At 53.5% G+C, this 18,388-nt stretch overlaps 8 protein-coding genes across 8 annotated transcripts; 2 read left to right on the top strand and 6 right to left on the bottom strand.

Annotated features, from left to right (window-relative positions):
- Positions 1–10: 10 nt before the first annotated feature.
- On the bottom strand, positions 11–1,864 carry VC83_06096 (uncharacterized protein; the record flags this gene model as incomplete). Its single annotated transcript, XM_024469702.1, has 6 exons — positions 1,504–1,864; positions 1,317–1,447; positions 1,204–1,261; positions 980–1,104; positions 51–351; positions 11–21 (listed from the first exon to the last, which is right to left on the bottom strand). The coding sequence occupies exons 1-6, from the start codon at positions 1,667–1,669 to the stop codon at positions 11–13; spliced, it is 792 nt and encodes a 263-aa protein (XP_024324215.1). The 5' UTR covers positions 1,670–1,864.
- Positions 1,856–3,631, bottom strand: VC83_06095 (uncharacterized protein). The gene has a single exon (XM_024469701.1). It carries the CDS (start codon positions 3,092–3,094, stop codon positions 2,735–2,737), a length of 360 nt encoding a protein of 119 aa, XP_024324214.1. The 5' UTR covers positions 3,095–3,631; the 3' UTR covers positions 1,856–2,734.
- A 2,642-nt stretch (positions 3,632–6,273) lies between these two features.
- On the top strand, positions 6,274–7,990 carry VC83_06093 (uncharacterized protein; the record flags this gene model as incomplete). Its single annotated transcript, XM_024469699.1, has 2 exons — positions 6,274–7,115; positions 7,627–7,990. Exon 2 carries the CDS (start codon positions 7,670–7,672, stop codon positions 7,988–7,990), a length of 321 nt encoding a protein of 106 aa, XP_024324212.1. The 5' UTR covers positions 6,274–7,115; positions 7,627–7,669.
- VC83_06094 (uncharacterized protein) lies at positions 6,320–7,428 on the bottom strand (the record flags this gene model as incomplete). Its single annotated transcript, XM_024469700.1, has 3 exons — positions 6,320–6,987; positions 7,129–7,209; positions 7,278–7,428. 3 exons carry the CDS (start codon positions 7,426–7,428, stop codon positions 6,320–6,322), a joined length of 900 nt encoding a protein of 299 aa, XP_024324213.1.
- Positions 7,991–9,344: 1,354 nt separating the features above from the next.
- Positions 9,345–11,846, top strand: NRK1_2 (ribosylnicotinamide kinase; the record flags this gene model as incomplete). Its single annotated transcript, XM_024469698.1, has 1 exon — positions 9,345–11,846. The coding sequence occupies one exon, from the start codon at positions 9,345–9,347 to the stop codon at positions 11,844–11,846; it is 2,502 nt and encodes an 833-aa protein (XP_024324211.1).
- Positions 11,847–12,093: 247 nt separating this feature from the next.
- On the bottom strand, positions 12,094–13,574 carry VC83_06091 (uncharacterized protein; the record flags this gene model as incomplete). Its single annotated transcript, XM_024469697.1, has 2 exons — positions 12,094–12,799; positions 12,864–13,574. The coding sequence occupies 2 exons, from the start codon at positions 13,572–13,574 to the stop codon at positions 12,209–12,211; spliced, it is 1,302 nt and encodes a 433-aa protein (XP_024324210.1). The 3' UTR covers positions 12,094–12,208.
- A 503-nt stretch (positions 13,575–14,077) lies between these two features.
- Positions 14,078–14,674, bottom strand: VC83_06090 (uncharacterized protein; the record flags this gene model as incomplete). The annotated part of the gene is made up of 1 exon (XM_024469696.1): positions 14,078–14,674. One exon carries the CDS (start codon positions 14,672–14,674, stop codon positions 14,216–14,218), a length of 459 nt encoding a protein of 152 aa, XP_024324209.1. The 3' UTR covers positions 14,078–14,215.
- Positions 14,675–14,769: 95 nt separating this feature from the next.
- VC83_06089 (uncharacterized protein) lies at positions 14,770–18,309 on the bottom strand. The gene is made up of 3 exons (XM_024469695.1): positions 16,552–18,309; positions 15,922–16,504; positions 14,770–15,810 (listed from the first exon to the last, which is right to left on the bottom strand). Exons 1-3 carry the CDS (start codon positions 17,929–17,931, stop codon positions 15,596–15,598), a joined length of 2,178 nt encoding a protein of 725 aa, XP_024324049.1. The 5' UTR covers positions 17,932–18,309; the 3' UTR covers positions 14,770–15,595.
- Positions 18,310–18,388: the final 79 nt, after the last annotated feature.

The raw sequence follows: 18,388 nt of genomic DNA, 5'->3' as shown, positions 1-18,388 counted from the left end.
TTTACAGTGTTTAACTTGATACTGAATTGCATTAATCGTCGTGACCAAACTTTTCTCTTCGCTCAAGGTTGGAGGAAGCGAGATGCGGGGTTGAGAAATGGGGGCTTCTGGGTCCGGAATTGGAAGCTCGAACTCCGGAGGAACTGGGAGACCCTCTTCGTATAATTGGGTCAACATCTTCTTCCGGGCGCGCTCTTCCCTCGGGGCCTCAATTCCAGCTCTCTTAAGCTGATTCCGGGCCCGGGTTATAGCTTTGCGGGCTACGCGGGCTTCTATGGCTGCGAGCTTGTGGGCTTGAAGCTCAGCTTTCTCAGCCCGAATCTCGTGAGCCCGAGCACCCTCAAACAATTTCTGGGGAATTAAGGGAAGTGGGCTAGGAAAGGGAGGTAGCAAGTATGGACTTGCTGAGTTTCAGGTTATGAAAAACATCACACTAAGCTTGCAATGATATATAATCTCGCCCTGTTGAGCCACATGGTCGTCACCAACTGTCCTCTTCATTCCAGCACCCATCAAACAACGTTTGAAAATCTGATGATGTTATTTCATAGCTAAATATGCATAACTTCGCAGCTTAACCTAGTCTAAGCAATCATGAAAGTCTCCATTCATTCCAACCTTTCCCACTAAATGCCAATATCCGGGGCCGGGCCAACGAATGGAGGAATCGTAGTCGGGAGATCATAAGGATCCTTCAAAGCATATTCGTAGAACTTCCTAGCATCAAATACTCTCTTGCTGTTCACATCCATATGCCTCTAACCACTTCCATAGTGGTTTCACACAACAGACCCTCTAGTCAACTGCACCCTCTCAGGAGAAACTTCGAGGGTATACCCTCCTCTGACTACACTGACACCATCCCAACTGGCGGGGAAGGCACTCAGTCAAAAGGCCTCACGGCCGCGCAACACAAGCAAGAAATGCTCTCTAAGGTTATACTCTGTACATAAACCCCTAGCATAGCACGTCCCCATACCCTATCATCATCATCATCATCATCATCATCATTATCCAAATGCCTCTCCCCAGTGCAATCCTTGAACTTGAGCCAGTTGCTCTGATCGATGCGTTTGGATCGGCGACGACGGGGTTGTTGACGTTCTTGTAGTACCAGTTCTCGACGAGGAGCTGGCGTGGCCGCGGACGTAGTTGCCGTAGGAGGTGGTGTTTAGGTGGTAGTTGTTGAACATGTGGCAGTACTGAGGTTGTCAGCGCTGGGGCCGCGTTGGTTGGTTGAGTTGAAGAAGTTGTCGTTGATCTGAAGGTGTTAGTATGTGATTTTTTTTATCTTGGAAGGGAAGAAGGGAACTTACAGTCATTTTGGCGATCACATTCTCGGTCCAGCCAATTCCGAAGGCCTTGTTGTGCTCGGAAAGGAGGTTATTTGATACAGTCACGTAGTCTGTGTCCTTCCGCAGATCAATCCGTCTGCCATTCTCGCAAACTGTCAGGGTGTCAGTATATCAATTTGATATCTCTTGTGGGATTGAAGATGGTTACCTTGGGTTCGGAAGTCAACACCCCATCGACGCGAATAATCAATGGCTCTTCCATAGCCGCATACTTCACCAGATCGGCATGAGTAAGTTAGTGACTGTGACGGTGCGGCCGCCTTGCCCTCCCGTGGTTCCGCCATTGAGAGAGGCGAAACCATGCGCAACTTCATCGCAGCGGGCGCATGAGACCTCTGTTGTTGGGGCAGCGAGGGCGACGGGGGCAAGGAGGAGTGCCGCAGCACTGAGTTTGGGGAAGAGCATGTTGACAATTGGAAGGATATATGTTGGGTGTCAATGTAGAGTTTCTATTTTCTACATTTCATAGACTACCATCGCGTTTTATAGGAAATATTCATGTCCGTTTTATGGAAGGCTTCTTGTGGAAGAATTTTCTACAATCGCCGGCTTTGATGGCATAGTTATTCCATCAAAGTTACCACGAACAGCAAAGGAGCTCTATACTCCAAGCCCTGAAAACCGTACGTCTATTACTATCCTAGAGGCTGTGTCTACAGTAGGAAAAGTCATACCACTAGTACTGGTCATTCCAGGCAAAATTCATAGTGGTAATCCTTACTTCCCACCCACCCCGCAATACAGCGGCATAGAAAGGCAGGAGAGAAGAGTAACTAGGTATAGAACTACCCCAATCCCCTCCCCTTATCTATCTACCCGTCCTACAAATTCCTCCCTAGAAAGTATCCAGCTCCGAAAACCAAAGCATAAAAAAAACGCCCAAGCCATCCTTCTCAGTCCATCCATGGACGAGTAAGCTCGAAGCCCTCCCAAGAAAACCAAAATCAGATCCATCTGGAGAAACGCCACAAGCCATCCTTCTCGTCCCCCTTAGCCGCGAGGCTGGGACGAGTAAGCTCGAGGTGTTATCTTTATCTATAACGTCGTCGCCATCGTCGTACAATGCGAATGCGTGAGTCAGGCTGTCCTTCTCAACCCCGATCCATTTGCGGGGGGTGGGGGGGGGGGATGAGTAAGCTTGGTGAACGCAAAATGTGAAAAGTTGTTGAAAAAAGGTGAAAAGCGCTGGAATAAAGGTGTCGGTATAAGGTGAGAGAGAGTCGAGAAGTGAAGTGAGGTGAATGTGGAAAAACAGTGAGGAAAAAGAATGTTCAGCCGAAGAAGAGGAAGATGATCGCAACAAGCACGAGCTTCATCGCTGTTGGAATCACCTTCAGGGCCGCCTCCACGCAGCACCTCCTCAACTGATCTCAGCGCCACTAAATCGCCTCCCAATCCCCCCCAACCTCACCCTCCACAACCTCCACCTCCACCTCAACCTCCACCTCCACCTCCCCCTCCACACTCCCCTTCCCCTTCCTCCTCCTCACCCTCTCCCCCTCCCCATCAAGCACCTCATACTCCGCCCTAACAATCCTCTCCGTCTCCCTCTCCCTAAAATGCAGCTCCGCCTTATCCACCAACCCATCCAGCCCAAGCGAGCTAGCAGGCGACGAGTTATTGAACGTATAAAACACCGCCTCATCCCCCACCGGCACGCCCGGGGGTAGTCCCACACCATCATACATCGCCTCCAAGTCCCCCTCTCGGTTGGCGCACGAGGTATCAGCGCATTCCATCCAGGCGTGCGCTAGGGCTGTTCCCCGGCTTGGGATCGGGCCGCGTGCGATGCGTGGTTGTTTTTGGGGGCGTGGGATGGGGGTGGTGGAGGTGGTGGCGGGGGAGGTGGAGCTGGATGTCCAGTGGACGGGGATGGTTTGGGTGGTGTGTTTCCATTTCTCGGCTTGGGCGTGGGCGCGGCGGGGGGGACGGAGGGGGCGCGGAGGTCGGAGTGGGTTGGGTCTGTGATGGTGGTGGTGGTTTGGTCGGTCATTGTTTTTGTTGGTTGTTGTGGTTTGGTGTGAAGTATTTGTGTTGATATGAGGGAAGAGGTGGTATTGAAGGAACTTGTCGAAATCAGTCGAACGTTCGAGATGTGCCGTGTCTTATGAAGCCTTTCGACCCGTAAGTGATGGTGGTGGTTGACAGAGTTGAGTCACTGGCACGGCGTCAAACGTTAAACGTCAAACGTGCTGAGTATGCCTCGTCCTCGGTTCTGGATGACAAAGGAAGCCGTTAGATTGGTGCAAGACCGATGTAACGGAGAGGGAGATGAGCTCACTGGAGTAAATTACGGCGTGAGTCAGGTCAAAGGAAGGGCGTGTCTTTGTTTGTGTTGTGAGCGTCGGTGTGATATGGCGTGTGGCTGTGTGGTGGGGATGGGGGATGGGGGATGGGGCAAATGAGGTAAGAGTAACAAATGGAAATAACAACGATAGAAGCTTGGCAAGAGGGATAACGATGAGGAAATGTGTATATATAGGAGTTTGAGGAGCGTATAATCAGGTCGATAGAAGTTGGATAGGATACCAAGTCCGTCTCCTTCCTCCCCGAGGTAGAGAAGTAGGCACACACAACACTAGGTACGCGGCTATTCCACGCCGATACCGATACCGATACCGATCATTTCTCAGCCTATCGTGGGGAACGTGGTTCTATCACCCCATGACTACGGACGGTTTTTGCATTCCCCCTCCCCATCCCATCCTCTTGAATCAAACACCTCATCTGCCTCCATGACGTGCCGTACGCCCCTTTGTTGACGAAGCCGACGACTGACGGGCCCCCCAGCCGAGGGCGGTCGGTTTCAAGGGGAAAAGGGGACAGCACCCACCAAGGTAACCACGATAATGTCTTATCGCGCTGCCTGGTGAGATAAGGCGTGTTGTGCCGCCGATTCGTTTTGTTGGAGTGATACTGTACACACTATACGCTCTCCTCGATATACTTGTTTATCCCACGATCCTCACTGCTCACTGTGAAGTTGGCTTGGCTGTCGTCGTGCAGAATCGTGATATGAGGGATGGTGTTGTTGCCGTGACTTGATTGTTCTGTCAGCTTGTCCCCATGATGCTGCCTTGGTGACTCCAACGACGCCTCCAACGACGCCTCCAACGACGCCTTCAACATCGCCCTCGTCACGGCAACAAATGATCAACCAAAAAATCAAAGAGTAAACTCTTCGTCTCCAGCGTAAATCATCCTCCAACCCATCTCCAAGCCTCGATGTTGAGAGGAATAACCACGTGATCAAAATCTCTGATTACATAATCACCCATCTGCTCAACGACGTCCGTCGTCGTCTCCAGTCTTCCACCCCAAGCCAATGGAGATAAAACCCCCGCAATTTCATCATCAATATGTCTAGATTTCAATTTAATTCAATTCAGTTCAAGTATCATATCATTGCAGTTTTATTATTCACATTCACATTTACATTTCCGCAAAACCAGTGAAAATGAAGTCTCATAATCACATTCTCGCGCGTACAGTACAGAAAGTTCTACCCTACTCGTGCACCCTGCCCCGTCAATATCCTCCCTATTCCGCGTGGCTCGGGCGTTGGGGCTGCCGCGGCGGGAATGGAGAGAACGGAGGACTCTTTAGACAGCTCAGTGGAGAGCTTGTCGGACAGCTCCCACCCACGCATCAAACTGTCCCATATTCCTCTCAAAACCACCCGACATCTACACTCCCCACACTCTCCTTCGTACCTCCGACACATTATGGCCACCCCTCTATGGTGCCACCCCCACCCCCCCACCTCCCTTACCTCCCTCAACCCCGTCGGAGCCTCCATCCGCGCCCCCTCGCCCCAGCGAACATTCGCCAGGCTGCCCCTGCCGTCCTTTCGCCCGCCCTTGGGGCCGAAAATACTCCCGCCGGCAGCGCCGCCGTGGCGGCCGAAGCTGCGGCTGAAATTGTCTGGTGGCAGCCCTTTGGGGTTGCCACCAGCCTCTCTTCCTCACTTCCCCCTCCGCTCTTTTCCATGTCCACCCCCAGCCTGACCGGTCATTTGCCTCTTGCTCGGCCTCCAATGGACATATCCGGAGGACGGCACACTCCTGGATACCGACCAGAGTCCCGCTCCGGTCGAAAACGAGGCGGTTAAAGGCGGGAGAGACGCACCAACCATGGAGGTTGTAGGACCAGCCTACACATGGGTTGGTGCTGGTCTCTCCCACCCTCGAGTCCTCGATCGGTGAAGGCCCATGGGTACGGCCACACCGAACCGATGGGGCAGTCCGAGAAGGTGTCCGAAAAAGAGGCCCGAAAAAAAGATCCGGAAACGGGGGGTCCGTCCGAAAAGGTGTCCTTAAGAAAGGGACCGTTTGTTCCGAGTCCTAGAGCCAGATCCCCCATCTTGGGGATGGTGGGAGACGACCATGGGACGGTTGTAGGACCAGTCCCAACCCGTATTGGGTGAGATGGCGTCTCCCGCCCTCGGTTCCGGGTTGGAAGGAGTCCATGGGTATGGACTCGAAAAAGGGATCCGAAAAGGAGGCCCGAAGAGGCGAAGGTTCTCCGGAGACCTCGAACCGGAGGTTTGCTCGAACCAGAGGTTCAATCCGTGGAAGAGGGGAGAGACACACCCACTTGACTGTCGCTCCCCAGAAGGGGAGAAAAGACACCCCCACCGACTTATCACTCCCCAGAAGGGAGGAGAGACACACTCCACCATGGGAGGGAAATTGTGAGACCAGCCCTAACATGTAGTTGGGGAAGAGTATCTCTCCCACCCTCAGCTTACCAGCCGTGAAGGCCCATAAGCATGGTACCGAGAAAGGAGGCCGTTTTCGAGGAGATCTCAATCAGGAGATCTTTTTCGATCCCGAGAGCCGTCCCGTGGGAAGAATGGGAAGCTGGCACCCTAGGCGGTTGGAGCCGCCGCCGGAACTTTCATTGAACAAAAAGTTGCCATAACACGCCCCCCTAGCTGGGAGAGGGGGCGTGCCATGGCAACCTTAGCGCCGGCACCCCGTGAGATCGGGGATGGCTGATGTGCCCCCCCACCCACCGTTCTGCATTGGCGTGGGTGGTTCGGTGGCGACCGTTAGCCGGCCTCGGGGAAGTCCTGAGGAATTTTTAGACGGAATCCGGAGGCGTATCGAAAGCTGATCCGTCGCATGCCGCAAGATGGCCAAAACCGATACGGGGAAGGCCGTAAATCGATCTAGAATCGGTCCTTGGTGTGGCCGGTCCAGCGGCCAGTCTCCCTGGACCCGTTGAAGAGCAGAGGGATCGGCACCCACCATGCCTTGCGGTTGAGAGCCCCCCCCTTGGGTATTTCCATAACCCTTTCGTGTCCCCGTGAGCCATGGGAGAAGTTCACTCCCATAAGGACGAGAAAACCAATCTTCCCATCCCATCGTATCCCAGCGTCTCGCCCAACGCAAAACGAAGTCGGTTCCGCACTCCCCGTGCATATTCTCACTGCCCTCTCCCCTGTGCCGCTTCCCCGTTGTAACCCCCGTAACCCCTGACAGGCCGCCTAAGCCGCCCCAACCCTCTCCCTGCTCACACACACGCAGCCGAATTCCCTCACTTCCCACACCGAAATCCCTGGTACCCCTGTCAGTAGCCGTAGCCACCGCACAAAGGAAATCGGCCGCCCACACACGAACAAGTTCCGCTGTGAACTTGTCAACACCGAACCTCCACGCCGAAACCAACACCAACAACAACATCACACCGACACCGACGACTGCACAACCACAGAACCAGCACCAGCACTACGATCACGAAGATCGTATCTTGAGAGTATGTATTGTACTGTTTCTTTTCTTCATTGCCTTCTTTTGTTCCGAGTTTCCGAGATCGAAGTCGCCTTGTTCAGGGCTTCTTTCTTCGGCGTCTAGGGCGGCAGCTTCCTTTCTTCGGGCTTCGGCGGCACAGTCCTCGAGCTCCTTCTCCTAGACTGACCGACCCTGCCCTCCATGGTCATGGTCACCGTCGCCGAACTCCTCTTCGTGTTCCGATGGTTCCCTCCTCCATCTTCTCCTTCTTGATCTTCGAGGTCGCCGCCTCTCAGCTCCTTCTCCCAGATCATCCTCCTGGCTCTGACGGTGTCCATCGATCTACGTCGCCGAGATCACAGTTCCCTTGCCCTTCCTCCATCTTTCCCATTCCTGTTCTTCTCCTATTTTTTGTCAGCTTCCTTGAACTTTCCCACAAGAGATCCTTCACCCACACGAACCACTTCACCAATCTTCCCCTTCCCCTTCCCATTCCGCAAACCCTCCTTTCCAAAACTCCGCTAACACATAAACAGCAGTATATCACCAACACGACCAACCACCACCACCACCGCCACCATGCCTCTCGCCGGTGTGGGGCTTGTCCTCACCATTTGCGGCGCGGCCTGCGTCTTCGGCTTCCTGGGCGGCCTCACCCAACGCTGCTACATGCAAGCCCGCTCCCGCTCCGCCGCCTACCGCGACCACAACCGTGCCTGGCCGGCCCCTTCTCAGGATATCGAGCTCGGCCCCATGGGCGGTGGGCGCCGCGCTGTTGTGTTTGTCGATGGGGAGTTGGCGGTCCAGGGGCCGGGGGGGAGGGTCTGGCACCCGGATGCTGAGGCCCATGCCGCGAATGGGAGGGAGGAGAGGGCGGGGATGGGGTGGTCGACGGCGTAGGGGGGTTGGGGGGGGCCCGGTCGGGTGAGCGGCCGGGGCCGGGGGAGAGGGGGTTGTTGGGGGGGGTGAGATCGGAAATGGGGATAGAACGATGGGGGGGGGTTGCGGGAGGTGAGAGGAGGGTGGCCGTGGCGGGGGAGGGTGTGTTTGTGTGTTGCCGGCCTCGGGCGTGCGGAGGATGGCCGTCCCGATGGAAGGCGAAGAGGAGCCTAAGGGCGGCGGCGGGGGACGAGCTAGACCAGATCGCGAGTGCTCGGTTTGGGCCGATGACGAGCCCTCGATACTGCCTTCGGGCTAGTGCTGGAGTGATGACCGCCCAGCTGCCTTGGATCGAGACGGCGTACGGAGTGACTCTTCTTGTCGCGGTGCATTTGAGTGGCTTTGTCTTCGGCCAGCGAGGCCAAGCCAGATCCTGGTGACCGAGGGGTTGGGAAGGGATGAAGCCCGCCCCTGCCAGCCGGCCAGTTCGTGGCTGTCGACAGCTGGTGGTTGTTGGAGGTCGCCACGTGATGGCGCGGTCGAGGTGAGGCGGTGATGGTGGTTTGGGCAGCGGCGACGATGGGGGGAGGGGGGGTGTCGGTGAACATAGATTCACCTCGCTGGTGATAGGGGGCGCGGGTCTGACGCCTGCCGGCGAATCAGGCCTGGCGGATTCACTGACGACGACGTTGGCGGAAGCGGCCACGGAAACCCATCGAATTAGGGGGGCCACCGGGAATGAGTTTGGCCCCCCTATTTCAGTTCCGATTCACCTCGCTCCACGGCACATTGGCAACAGAGGGGGGATTTACGCGTTTTCACTTCACCATCGCATTCGCCATCGACACGAGGGCTTTTGGGAACCACCAGGGACGAGTTTGGTTCTGTCTTCTTTGCTTTTCTCCCTTCTCCTCCCTTGTCCAATCTTCGGCACGTCAACAAAGTGGAAGTTCACCGGGAACGAGATTGTTCTTCCACTTTTCCTCACCCAGCATCACAACGCTGTTACAAGATCACCAGGAACGAGTCTGGTCTTGCAGCAATATTGACAAAGTAGAAGTCCACCAGGAACGAGTTAGGGCTTCTATCTTTCATCAATCATCATCACAAAGGGGCAAAAGGTCACCGGGAATGGGTTTGACCAGTCTTCTTTCAACATTCACAACAAATCTGTAAGAGATCACCGGGAACGAGTTTGATTCTACTTTTCTTCATCGCAAACTGTGCAAAGAACACGGCAGCACAAAGCACGCAGAAGCTCACCAGATTGGGCTTGTTTATTCAATTTCCTCAATATCAAAACAAAGCGTGAAAAGATCACCAAGAACCGATTTGATCTTCCAAACCGCAAAACAAAGGGGCACATACAGCGACAATGTCCCACTCATCTGAATCAGACACAATGTCCACATTGTCCGGACTATCCCCTGAAAGCAAACGTGAAAGGTCAATGTCTGAATTATGGATGTCTGAAATTATGTCCTTTGGACGATCCCCATCTCCACCTGCATTGCCAGTACCAAAGACTCCAGAATCCACGTCCTCGACATCATCGCCTCTGGCATTCAGGACCCCGGCTTCCACGTCGTCATCATCTGTGTCTCCAGCAGCTGGGACCTCAACGTCAAAATCGTCAGAGGAATCCACATCTCCAGCAGCACCCAAGACCCCAACCAAGTCCCGAGCAGCCAAGAACCCACCATGCACGTCGCTGTCACCGCCGTATCCAGAGCCGTGGACTGAAAAGCTGTGGTCTCCACCGTCGTCTCCAGAGCTGCCATCTCTAGAGTCTCTAGGGCTGCCGTTTCCAGTGCCGTACTCCCCAGAGCCGTTCCGTCCAGAGTCATGGGCTCCAGCACCGTCCACTCCAACACGCGCGTCTCGAGCACGCAAGCCTCCAGCATCTACACCTGCACCGATCCCTGAGCGCCTCGTAATCGCCATTGCGGGTCCAACCTCAAGCGGCAAGACAACCCTCTCCAACCTCCTTCTTCATGTCTTTGGCAACGGCACTGCTACTCCGGGAAGCGGCTTCACCTCCGTCGCCCTCCATCAAGACGACCACCTGGTTCCTAATAACCTCCCTACTGGACCTCAAGTTCAATGGGCAGAGTGCTACCTTGAAGAATGGATGGGTGAGCGCCTCGTCTCACGCACCTGCATGTTCAAGGGCTTTACTGTAGAGGAAGCAGACAGGATCACACCCGTGGACGAGGATCGACTTGTCACGGAGTATCGGGATGTCACTCCCCGTAGATGGAATGCGCCTAATTACGACAGAGAAGTTCTCAGCCTCCAGCTTCGCCATGGCAAGAACCGTGACACGCGCCTTGTGATTGACTTTGCTGCCCTCGCCATCGCTATTGCGCGTGCCAAGGCATCTAAGCTCGACTCCGACATGGAAATTTCTGAGAGGGGTAAGGTCAAGGATTATAGTTACCTTCTGAAGAAACCAAGCATTGATGGTCCCGACAAAGATGGACCTCGCGACCCTAGCCTTCCCATCAAAGAGCAGGAATCAACCAAAGGAGAAGAATCGGTCAATGAAGAAGAACCTGTCCAGAGAGATGACTCTGCCAAGAAAGAGGAGCCTATTCTGGAAGACGAAATCCTCGAGGTTGATGAAGAATGGAACATCGTAACGATCAGGGTAAACAAGCCTACATGGGGCCCATACATAGTTGACCATGGAATATACGGCCCCTACCTCCAAGACCCCACCATGGCCGTTCTCAAGGAAGGTAAATCCGGCTACATCAAGAAACCAATCAAGCCCAATTCCCTCATACCACACTACTGCTTCACCTCCGAGCGCAACTCCCTCCAATACCCCGAGCTCCCAGACGGCACCCGAAAGCTCCTCCCCTTCATCATCAAGCTCCGCACCGAAGTCAAGTACTGGACCGAGGCCATGACGAAGCTGAACGACCTCGTCGGCTTCCCCGGGCTCAACTTCGTACAGAGTAATTTCCGCGGCATCGTCTTCGTCGAGGGCTTTACGATCCTCCAGCCTGCCATGGTCGATTCCTCCGCTGATCCACCCAACTACGACCTCTCGCTCTTCCTGTCTGCAACACGCGAGGGAACGCGCAAGCGCAGATTCGCGCGCAAAGAGTACAATAAACCGCTCAGTAAGGGGTACATGACATGGCGCGAGAAATCCTACTTCGATGGCGTGGCCTGGCCTGCGTTCGTTGAGGAGCACCAGTGGATCTTTGACGTGACTACCCAGCAGGCGAAAGAGGGACTCGTTCCCGATGCCAAGTATGAGAATGTGTCTGAGCTGGCGAAGGAGCGAGGCTTGGCGGTGCGGCCGGGGGAGGTGGGAATTAAGGAGACGCTGAAGTGGGCCATGCGTAAGATTATGAAAGAGTTTGGGTTCAAGGAGAGGATTGCTAGGGAAAAGTGGGTGGAGGAGACGAATGCCAAGGAGAAGTTGGTGAAAGAGAAGAATGATATGGAGAAGTGGGTGGATGAGGAGAACGCTATGGAGAAGTGGGTGAATGAGGAGTATGCTAGGGAGATGTGGGTGGATGAGAATAGTGATGACGAGGTTGTCGAACAAACCGGAGAGTGGGTTCAGGAGAACTTGATGGATGTGGATGACATGGAGATGATGTTTAAGATGGAGATGGATAAATTGGATATGACGGATGCGGTTGATCTGGAGTGCCGTGATGATGCTGAGGGTGAGAATTCTGAGCCTCGGTCAGGTAGACAAGTTGGTGTCGAGGATGAGGATGGGGTTGCTGATCCATGGTTGGGAATGCAGGATGACAATCTTGTGGAGGAGGTCTATTATATGGACGATTATGAGGATTTGGACTGGGACTGGGATGATGGTATTGAGGCATTCTGGACGTCAGATTCGGAATGATCGCGAGGAGATGTGTGTAAGATATCAGGGCTCTATGAATTTGAGGGCTGAAAAGGGGAGTTCTTTATGAGTGTACGATATATACGAAAGGATGACAATGAATCGGTGGATATAATGAAAGCATATTCTTTCATTGATGTTTGCTTGTGCTAACTAATTGTGCTTTAACACTCGTATTCCACCTAATTCTGTGATGAGCTTCTAGCAACCTTCCACGTAGCACTGTAGTTCCAAGTAATACAACTTTTCCACCTATTATTTTTACAAGCTTCCCCCACTGTAACAGCTTTCTTCACAGCCACCAAGGTCTGTTCCTCAGCAAATAATTCACTGTATGAAATGTTTTGATCCCATAAGCAAAGCTACTGAAGCCCATCTTGGACCTGTAGGACTACCTTGTCACGGGGCTCCACATCCGCCGCGTGCACTTCCTGTACCAGAGATGTTTCCACTTCTGGAACCCCTTCGGTGACTTCGAGCACCCGAGGTTCCTTCTCATCCTGGATCTCCTCCTTCCTCTTAGTCTCTTCTTTGGCTTGATTCTCTTCCAACATATGTTCAGCGAGAAACATCGCCACTGTCTTTACGTAATAGTCGTTGAAGTCACTTTGGTGCTGTATTACAGAGGTAATAGAGTCCATCAACTCAAGTAAGTCCCATGCTTCGGAGATTCGCTTGTTGTTTGCGGCCATTAAAAAAAATGTCTCCCTTGTCTTGGCTCTGAAGTCTCTCCCCAGTTTGGCGATTTCCTCCTCACCTTTATCGTCGCTAGGCGCCTCTATCTCGTCGTACAGTGTATTCAGATCATCATGGAGTTTCTCCTGTGCGTCAATGAGCTTTTTGAACTCCTCTGGTGTCGTCGTTCGAAGCTTCTCTTCCTCAATCCCTAATTTTTTGGCCTTTGCTTTCAAAGCCTCTTTCTCCTCTTCCAAGCTTCCTCTCTCCTCCTGCAACTTTGCTTTCTCAGTCTCTATCTTTTTTCTCTCCATTCCCAGACGCCCTTCCACTTCCACCAACGCCTCTGTACGGAGGTTCTCCCTGCTTTGTCCGCTCATTTTTCTTTGTCGCCTCGAAATCGACCTGTTTGGACGCCAAGTCGGATAACTTCGATACCAGAACTGCCAACTGCTCCACCAAAGCCTGTTGTTGCTCTGTCTCCAGTGGCAAAGATTCTTCCTCTGTCTGTTCATTTCCTTTTGATACCATAGAATTAGACAGAGGAGTTACCAAAGCTGACACCCTCGATACCCATGCCGCGAGCTCCGACACCACAGCATCCTGCTCCACGACTATAGCATTCTGCTCCTGGGCTATAGCATTCTGCTCCTCGACCCAAGCTTTGTTCTCCACTACCAAAGAGTCAATCTCAATCTTCGTGTACAGATGATCTGCTGCAAACTTCAGTAGGTCGACATGCTTTGTTTCGGGTCCCCCTCTCATCCACCTTGCCCTCTGCATCCGACTGACAAAAACAAATAGTCCGGCGGCGCAAGAAATGGCTTTTGCGAGCAATTTCGTAGTCGGAGTCTGGACCGTGTAGTTGTAGTGACAGACACTGAACCTTGAGCCTGGGTAGTTGACAGGGCCGGAAGCACAGCAAAAGTATATGCTGGATCCGACAAAGGTATAGACATCAATGATAGCGCATGCGAATAGGAACGCTTCCAGGAAAGGATAGGAGCTGAACCAGCGCGCACAGCGTGAAGTAATCTCAGCCCAACGACTCATGGTGGGAAGGTTCCTTGAAGTTTTAGGGTTTGGTATTCTGGCGAAACTGCTCCTGATGTGAAATAATGCGTTCTTTGAGGTGAACAAAAACGGTGTTGTTGGCACTATTGCACCTGAAGTTGTAAGTAATTTGAATGTGATAATGAAAAGACACGCTCGAATGAGAGTGAGACTGACCTTAACCATCAGTTGCTTGAACGCGAACTTGAAGACTGATTGTATTGTACAATGAAGAGTAGTCGAGAAGACGAAAGGTAGGTTTGTGGATGGGGGAAAGTACGAGCGTGTTAAAGTTGAGGAAGGAGACATCGTCAGACCATACCGCTTAGACGATGACGGTTCGAGTTGGGGGAAGGTACAGTTACTGTTGTTGACTTTGGTCGTTACCAGGTACTGTGCTGCAATCTCATCAAAGTCACAGATTCTGTTTAAATATAACCGTGTCTGAGTCTTCAGCGTGCTAATATATAGCAATATTATTCAACAAGTAATTTATATTATTTATCCATTAACTTATCCATTTTCCAAATTCCTACAATATGCAACACAGTGATATCATCAGTATTCAAGCTTCCGTGCTACGGGGATATAATACAGTCTCCCTTCCAACCACCACCAACTAGAGCAACGTAACAGCTCCTTCAAGTATCCTCCTGCCATGCAAAATCCAGCTCCTTATTCCTCTTCGTCCTATTCAGCGCCCTGAACCTCTCACCCTCCCACCCATTCCCACGATCCACCCCATCCCACCTATGCCCCGGGCGAATCCCATAACGATTCGGCGCCGCAGCCCCCTTATACGTCTTCTTCCCCGTCCCCGACGCAGCAGCCGTACTTCCACCCCCTCCACCCCCTCCACCCTCCTCCTTCTGCGTCAAGAACGCCATCGCCGGATCATCCCACCTCAACCTCCCCTTCAACTCCCTATTCAACTCTTCATCCTCCACCCCCCTCGCCACAGGCATAAATCTCGCCTCCTCCAGCTCCTCCCTCCTCTTCTCCCTTACCTCCTTCTGCTTCTCCCCTCCCATCTCCTCCCTCTCCCTCCTCTCCTTCCTGACCCTCTCCTCCTCCTCCCTCCTCGCCTCCGCCCTCCTCATACTAATATCAATCCTCCGCCCCGTCGCATCACGATAAACCGTCTCCTCCTCCTTCCCCCTCCCACCCCCTCCTGCTCCTCTTTCTCCCACCTCGCCCTCTCCCTCCTCGCCGCCCTCTCCATCTGCTCCGCAACCGCCGCTCCGGTCTGCAGTCCCGCATGCGTCCCATCCCCCATCTTCACAATACTCGGATCCTCATCCCCCCTCCCCGCTTCCTCATTCTCCCGCGCCGCTTGCGCTACAATCGCGTCGGCCTGTGCATCATCTCCTCCCCCGGCGGCTGGCTCACGCACGGATTTCCAAGCGCTCTGTTTAGCTTTGCGAAATTCGGCAGAGGACCCAGATGTCACGGCTGCGATGGCATCCTCGTCGTCGTCCTTGCGGACAGGCGCCCAGTCCGCGTCGTCGTCGGCGATGATGAGGCCGGTGTTGGCGGATGCTTCTTTGGTCTTGCGCTTGCGTTTTTTGGTGGAGGAGGAGGAGGAGGGGCCTGGGTCGGCGGTGAGGTATTTGGAGGCGAGGTAGGAGGAGAGTGACATGTTTGCGGGTGTGGGGTTCGTGGTTTTTGGCAATGGGTGTGCCTCTGGTTGAGACGAGGCTGCGTAGTTGGGATAAATGTCTTGGCATTTGAATATAGATCACGTGATGTGTTTACTTCCGCCACAAGCTCAGTATGAATTCACCCGAGCCGTTTAAGTCACTGGAGAGATGAAACTAAAGTTCGTTGAGGTTTGCATTCTACTAATTAATGTCAGAAGGGTAAGCCAGGCAGACAACCAGTCTTCGCCTATAGCCCCCACATCCCCTATGATGTCTGACGATACGTGCAAATAGCTCCATCTACCCATCATCCCATGCCTCTCCCTCCTAAACCCCTATAAAAACCCTCTCCTATAAAAACCCTCTCTCTATCTAAACACTCTATGTAGCTCTTGGTCTCAACAGCTTATCCTCCTGGCTGAACACAGAATTCTCCTTAACCAGCTTAATAAACTTCTCACGATCCTCCTTATCCTTCCCATTCCCCTTGATACGGCCCGAGAAAATCTTGAGCAGCATTCCAATAGCAATACCCTCCGCCGGGATCGCAGCCGCAATCTCATCCGCCATAATCGGTCGAATAGGAGACGCCGCACCTGCAGAGCTGTTAGTCACGCGTGCTGAAGCCGGAGAGCCGCCACGAGGCTTTGGAGGCGACGTGGGTCTGAAGGGTATTTGTGAGGTGCTCAAAGAAAGAGGGGTCATACCCTGTGCCTGGGCGGGGCTTCCAGCACGGCTGCCGTTGGTGGGGCTGCCGGCGCGGGAAGGCGAGGCACTGGTGCCGAGGCGGAGCTTGATGCCGGATTTGCGCTTTCCGCCGGCGCCGTCCGACATTTCGCTGTCGCTCATGGCTGGGTGGGGGGCGTTGGCTTGGATGTCAGAGAGGCGCGAGGAGCTGACGTGCAGCTTGACGATCGAGGATTTGCGTGGGCTGACGCCACCTGCTGGGGCTGAGGAGGATGGGTGAGGTGAGCCAGAGCGACGTGTGGATGTTCCCGTTGGCTGAGAGGACGAGAGCATGTGCTTCTTCTTGTGCTTCTTGCGGGTGGATTCGTTGCCGCTTGTTTCAGAGGCCGAGAGGTTGGGAGATCCAGCACGTTTGAGGTGGTTGTGTTTCTTGTGAGGATCAGTGCTCCTTGGGCGTCCGATTGGGGTGGTTGTTCCCTTTGTTGAAGCGCCAGAGGCAATCTTTGGCACACCAAGCTTTTCTTTCTCCTTCAGCTTGGCCTCCTCATCCTTCTTGCGGTCTTCCTCGGCCTGCTTCTCGTCATCTGTGGTCTCATCGCCGCTCTGTAGTTTGTTAGTAGGTGATGTATACAACGGAATTGGTGACATACTGAAGAAGAATATGGATTTGAGGAATCGCTCTCGTAAGTGTAGTTCTTTTCGCGCTTTCTGAGCGACTTCCTCAGACTCTTGCCAAGGCGCTTCTTCATCTCCTTTTCTTTCGCTTCCTCCTTGAATTCTTCCTCAACTTCTTCCTCATCTGCGTCTCCAAACAAATTCGCCCCCAACTGCTCCCGCTTGATCTTTTCAGCAGCCAACTTGGTGTCCTCATCGTTTTCTGGCTCTACAGTGGCCTGCTCATCATCATCTTGGAACAGATCATCTGTAATGTCAAGATCGTCGTGATCTCTAGCTTCGCTCTTAGGCATTGGCCTCTCGCCCTTGACTTTACTGTACAGGCCAGCCATGGCTTGAATCCCCCTCTGCCTCTCTGCGGCTTCTTGGTTCTGTTGGTCAGCATGCATAACCCATCTATTTGCCTTCGACTTCTTGTTCATCTCGGCCTCTGCCTCCTCGATCGTCAAAGTTTTGAACTGATTCTTGGGCGTGAACTTGTACCACTTCTCGATCGGAACCATCCTGAAATTGGTCCCGTCGATGACGAAGATGACGTTCGTGTCCGACAAAGCAGCCTCGTAGTTGCCCACCCAAGTTTGTTTGTTCTCGGCGTCTTCAAGATGCCATGGCAAGGCCTCTTCGTAGCGCAGATCCGACTCCTTCATCTCCTCTTCGGTCTGGGCCGTTCGATGAACCTGGGTCGTCTTCTCATTCTTGAACGACTGGACTTTCTTGGCTGCCAAGGCCGACGCATTGTTTCCAGAGGGTGCAATCTGGGCCAGATCAGCAGCTCGCTGTGCCTCTTTGGCGGCCCGAGCGATTTCTTGCTTCTCTCTCTCCTTGTCATCGATTGGCTCCCCCACCACCGTATCCTCATCCTTGGCGACTTTCCCAGCAGGCGGTTGTCTTGGGTCGCGGCGATGGAGAGAGACCGGCTTAATGAAGTCGTCAGAATTCGTTGGGTCGACTTTCTTCTTAGAGGCAAATCGTGCAATATGGTATCGTAGGCCCTCGCGCATCGCCCTCTTCGTCGTCGTGAGCGCAAAGTCTTCGTATTCTCCGATATTGGACTTGCGTGTGAAGTCAAGCTGGGGCTGTGGCGGCGCATTGCTGATTGGACCCGCAGGATCAGCTGCTCTATTATTCCCTGGGTAGCGTGGGAGGGGGCGAGGTAGCGGTGGTGGCTTGTTCAGGGCAGTGAGTCCATTCTGATTCTGTTGGCGTGATCTCGGTGCAGCCTGTGGCCGCACAACCGGTTTCTTGTATGTGGCGAATGGATCGGCCTTTGCTCTTCGGATGATCTTTGGCGGTTGCCCGCCTGAGTTTGGTGTAGGGGTTCCATTGGGAGTGATGCCAGCTGGAGAAGCGCTCATGATCACCAGTGACGTTCGTGTGGCCCCGAGGCAGCTATCCAGGGGGGGGCGAGGATGCACAAGAGGCACTGATACGCAGTCGAGAAGCTCAGTATGGCAGACCAGTATTCAAGCAGTCCTCTAGATGTGGTACAGCGTTGTGTTGCAGCGCAGAGAATGTGATCGGAGTGTATCGCCCCCCCACGCGCGCGACGTCAGAGCGACGATTCGAAATCGGAAGAGGCGGTGCGCAAGGCTCAGTTTTCTGCGCTTTCAAAGATGATTGTTGGTAAATCCCTTTCTGTGTTATCTCTGGTATGGAGGTGAGAGGGAGTGGTGGCAAGAGGAGTAAATGGGCGAACAATGGAGAGAGAGAGTGAATATGTCTTGGTGCCTTGCCTCGCTCATCTTCTTTGGACTTGGGACGAACCCCATGAACTTCGCATATACTAGGGTGGGCGCTAGCTCACGCGATGGC

This window comes from Pseudogymnoascus destructans (genome assembly GCF_001641265.1).
Source record: "Pseudogymnoascus destructans isolate 20631-21 unplaced genomic scaffold scaffold_10, whole genome shotgun sequence".
Classification (NCBI taxonomy): Eukaryota; Fungi; Ascomycota; class Leotiomycetes; order Thelebolales; family Thelebolaceae; genus Pseudogymnoascus; species Pseudogymnoascus destructans.
The sequence above is the reverse complement of the archived record's forward strand: the minus strand, read 5'-3'. Positions and strand labels throughout refer to the sequence as shown.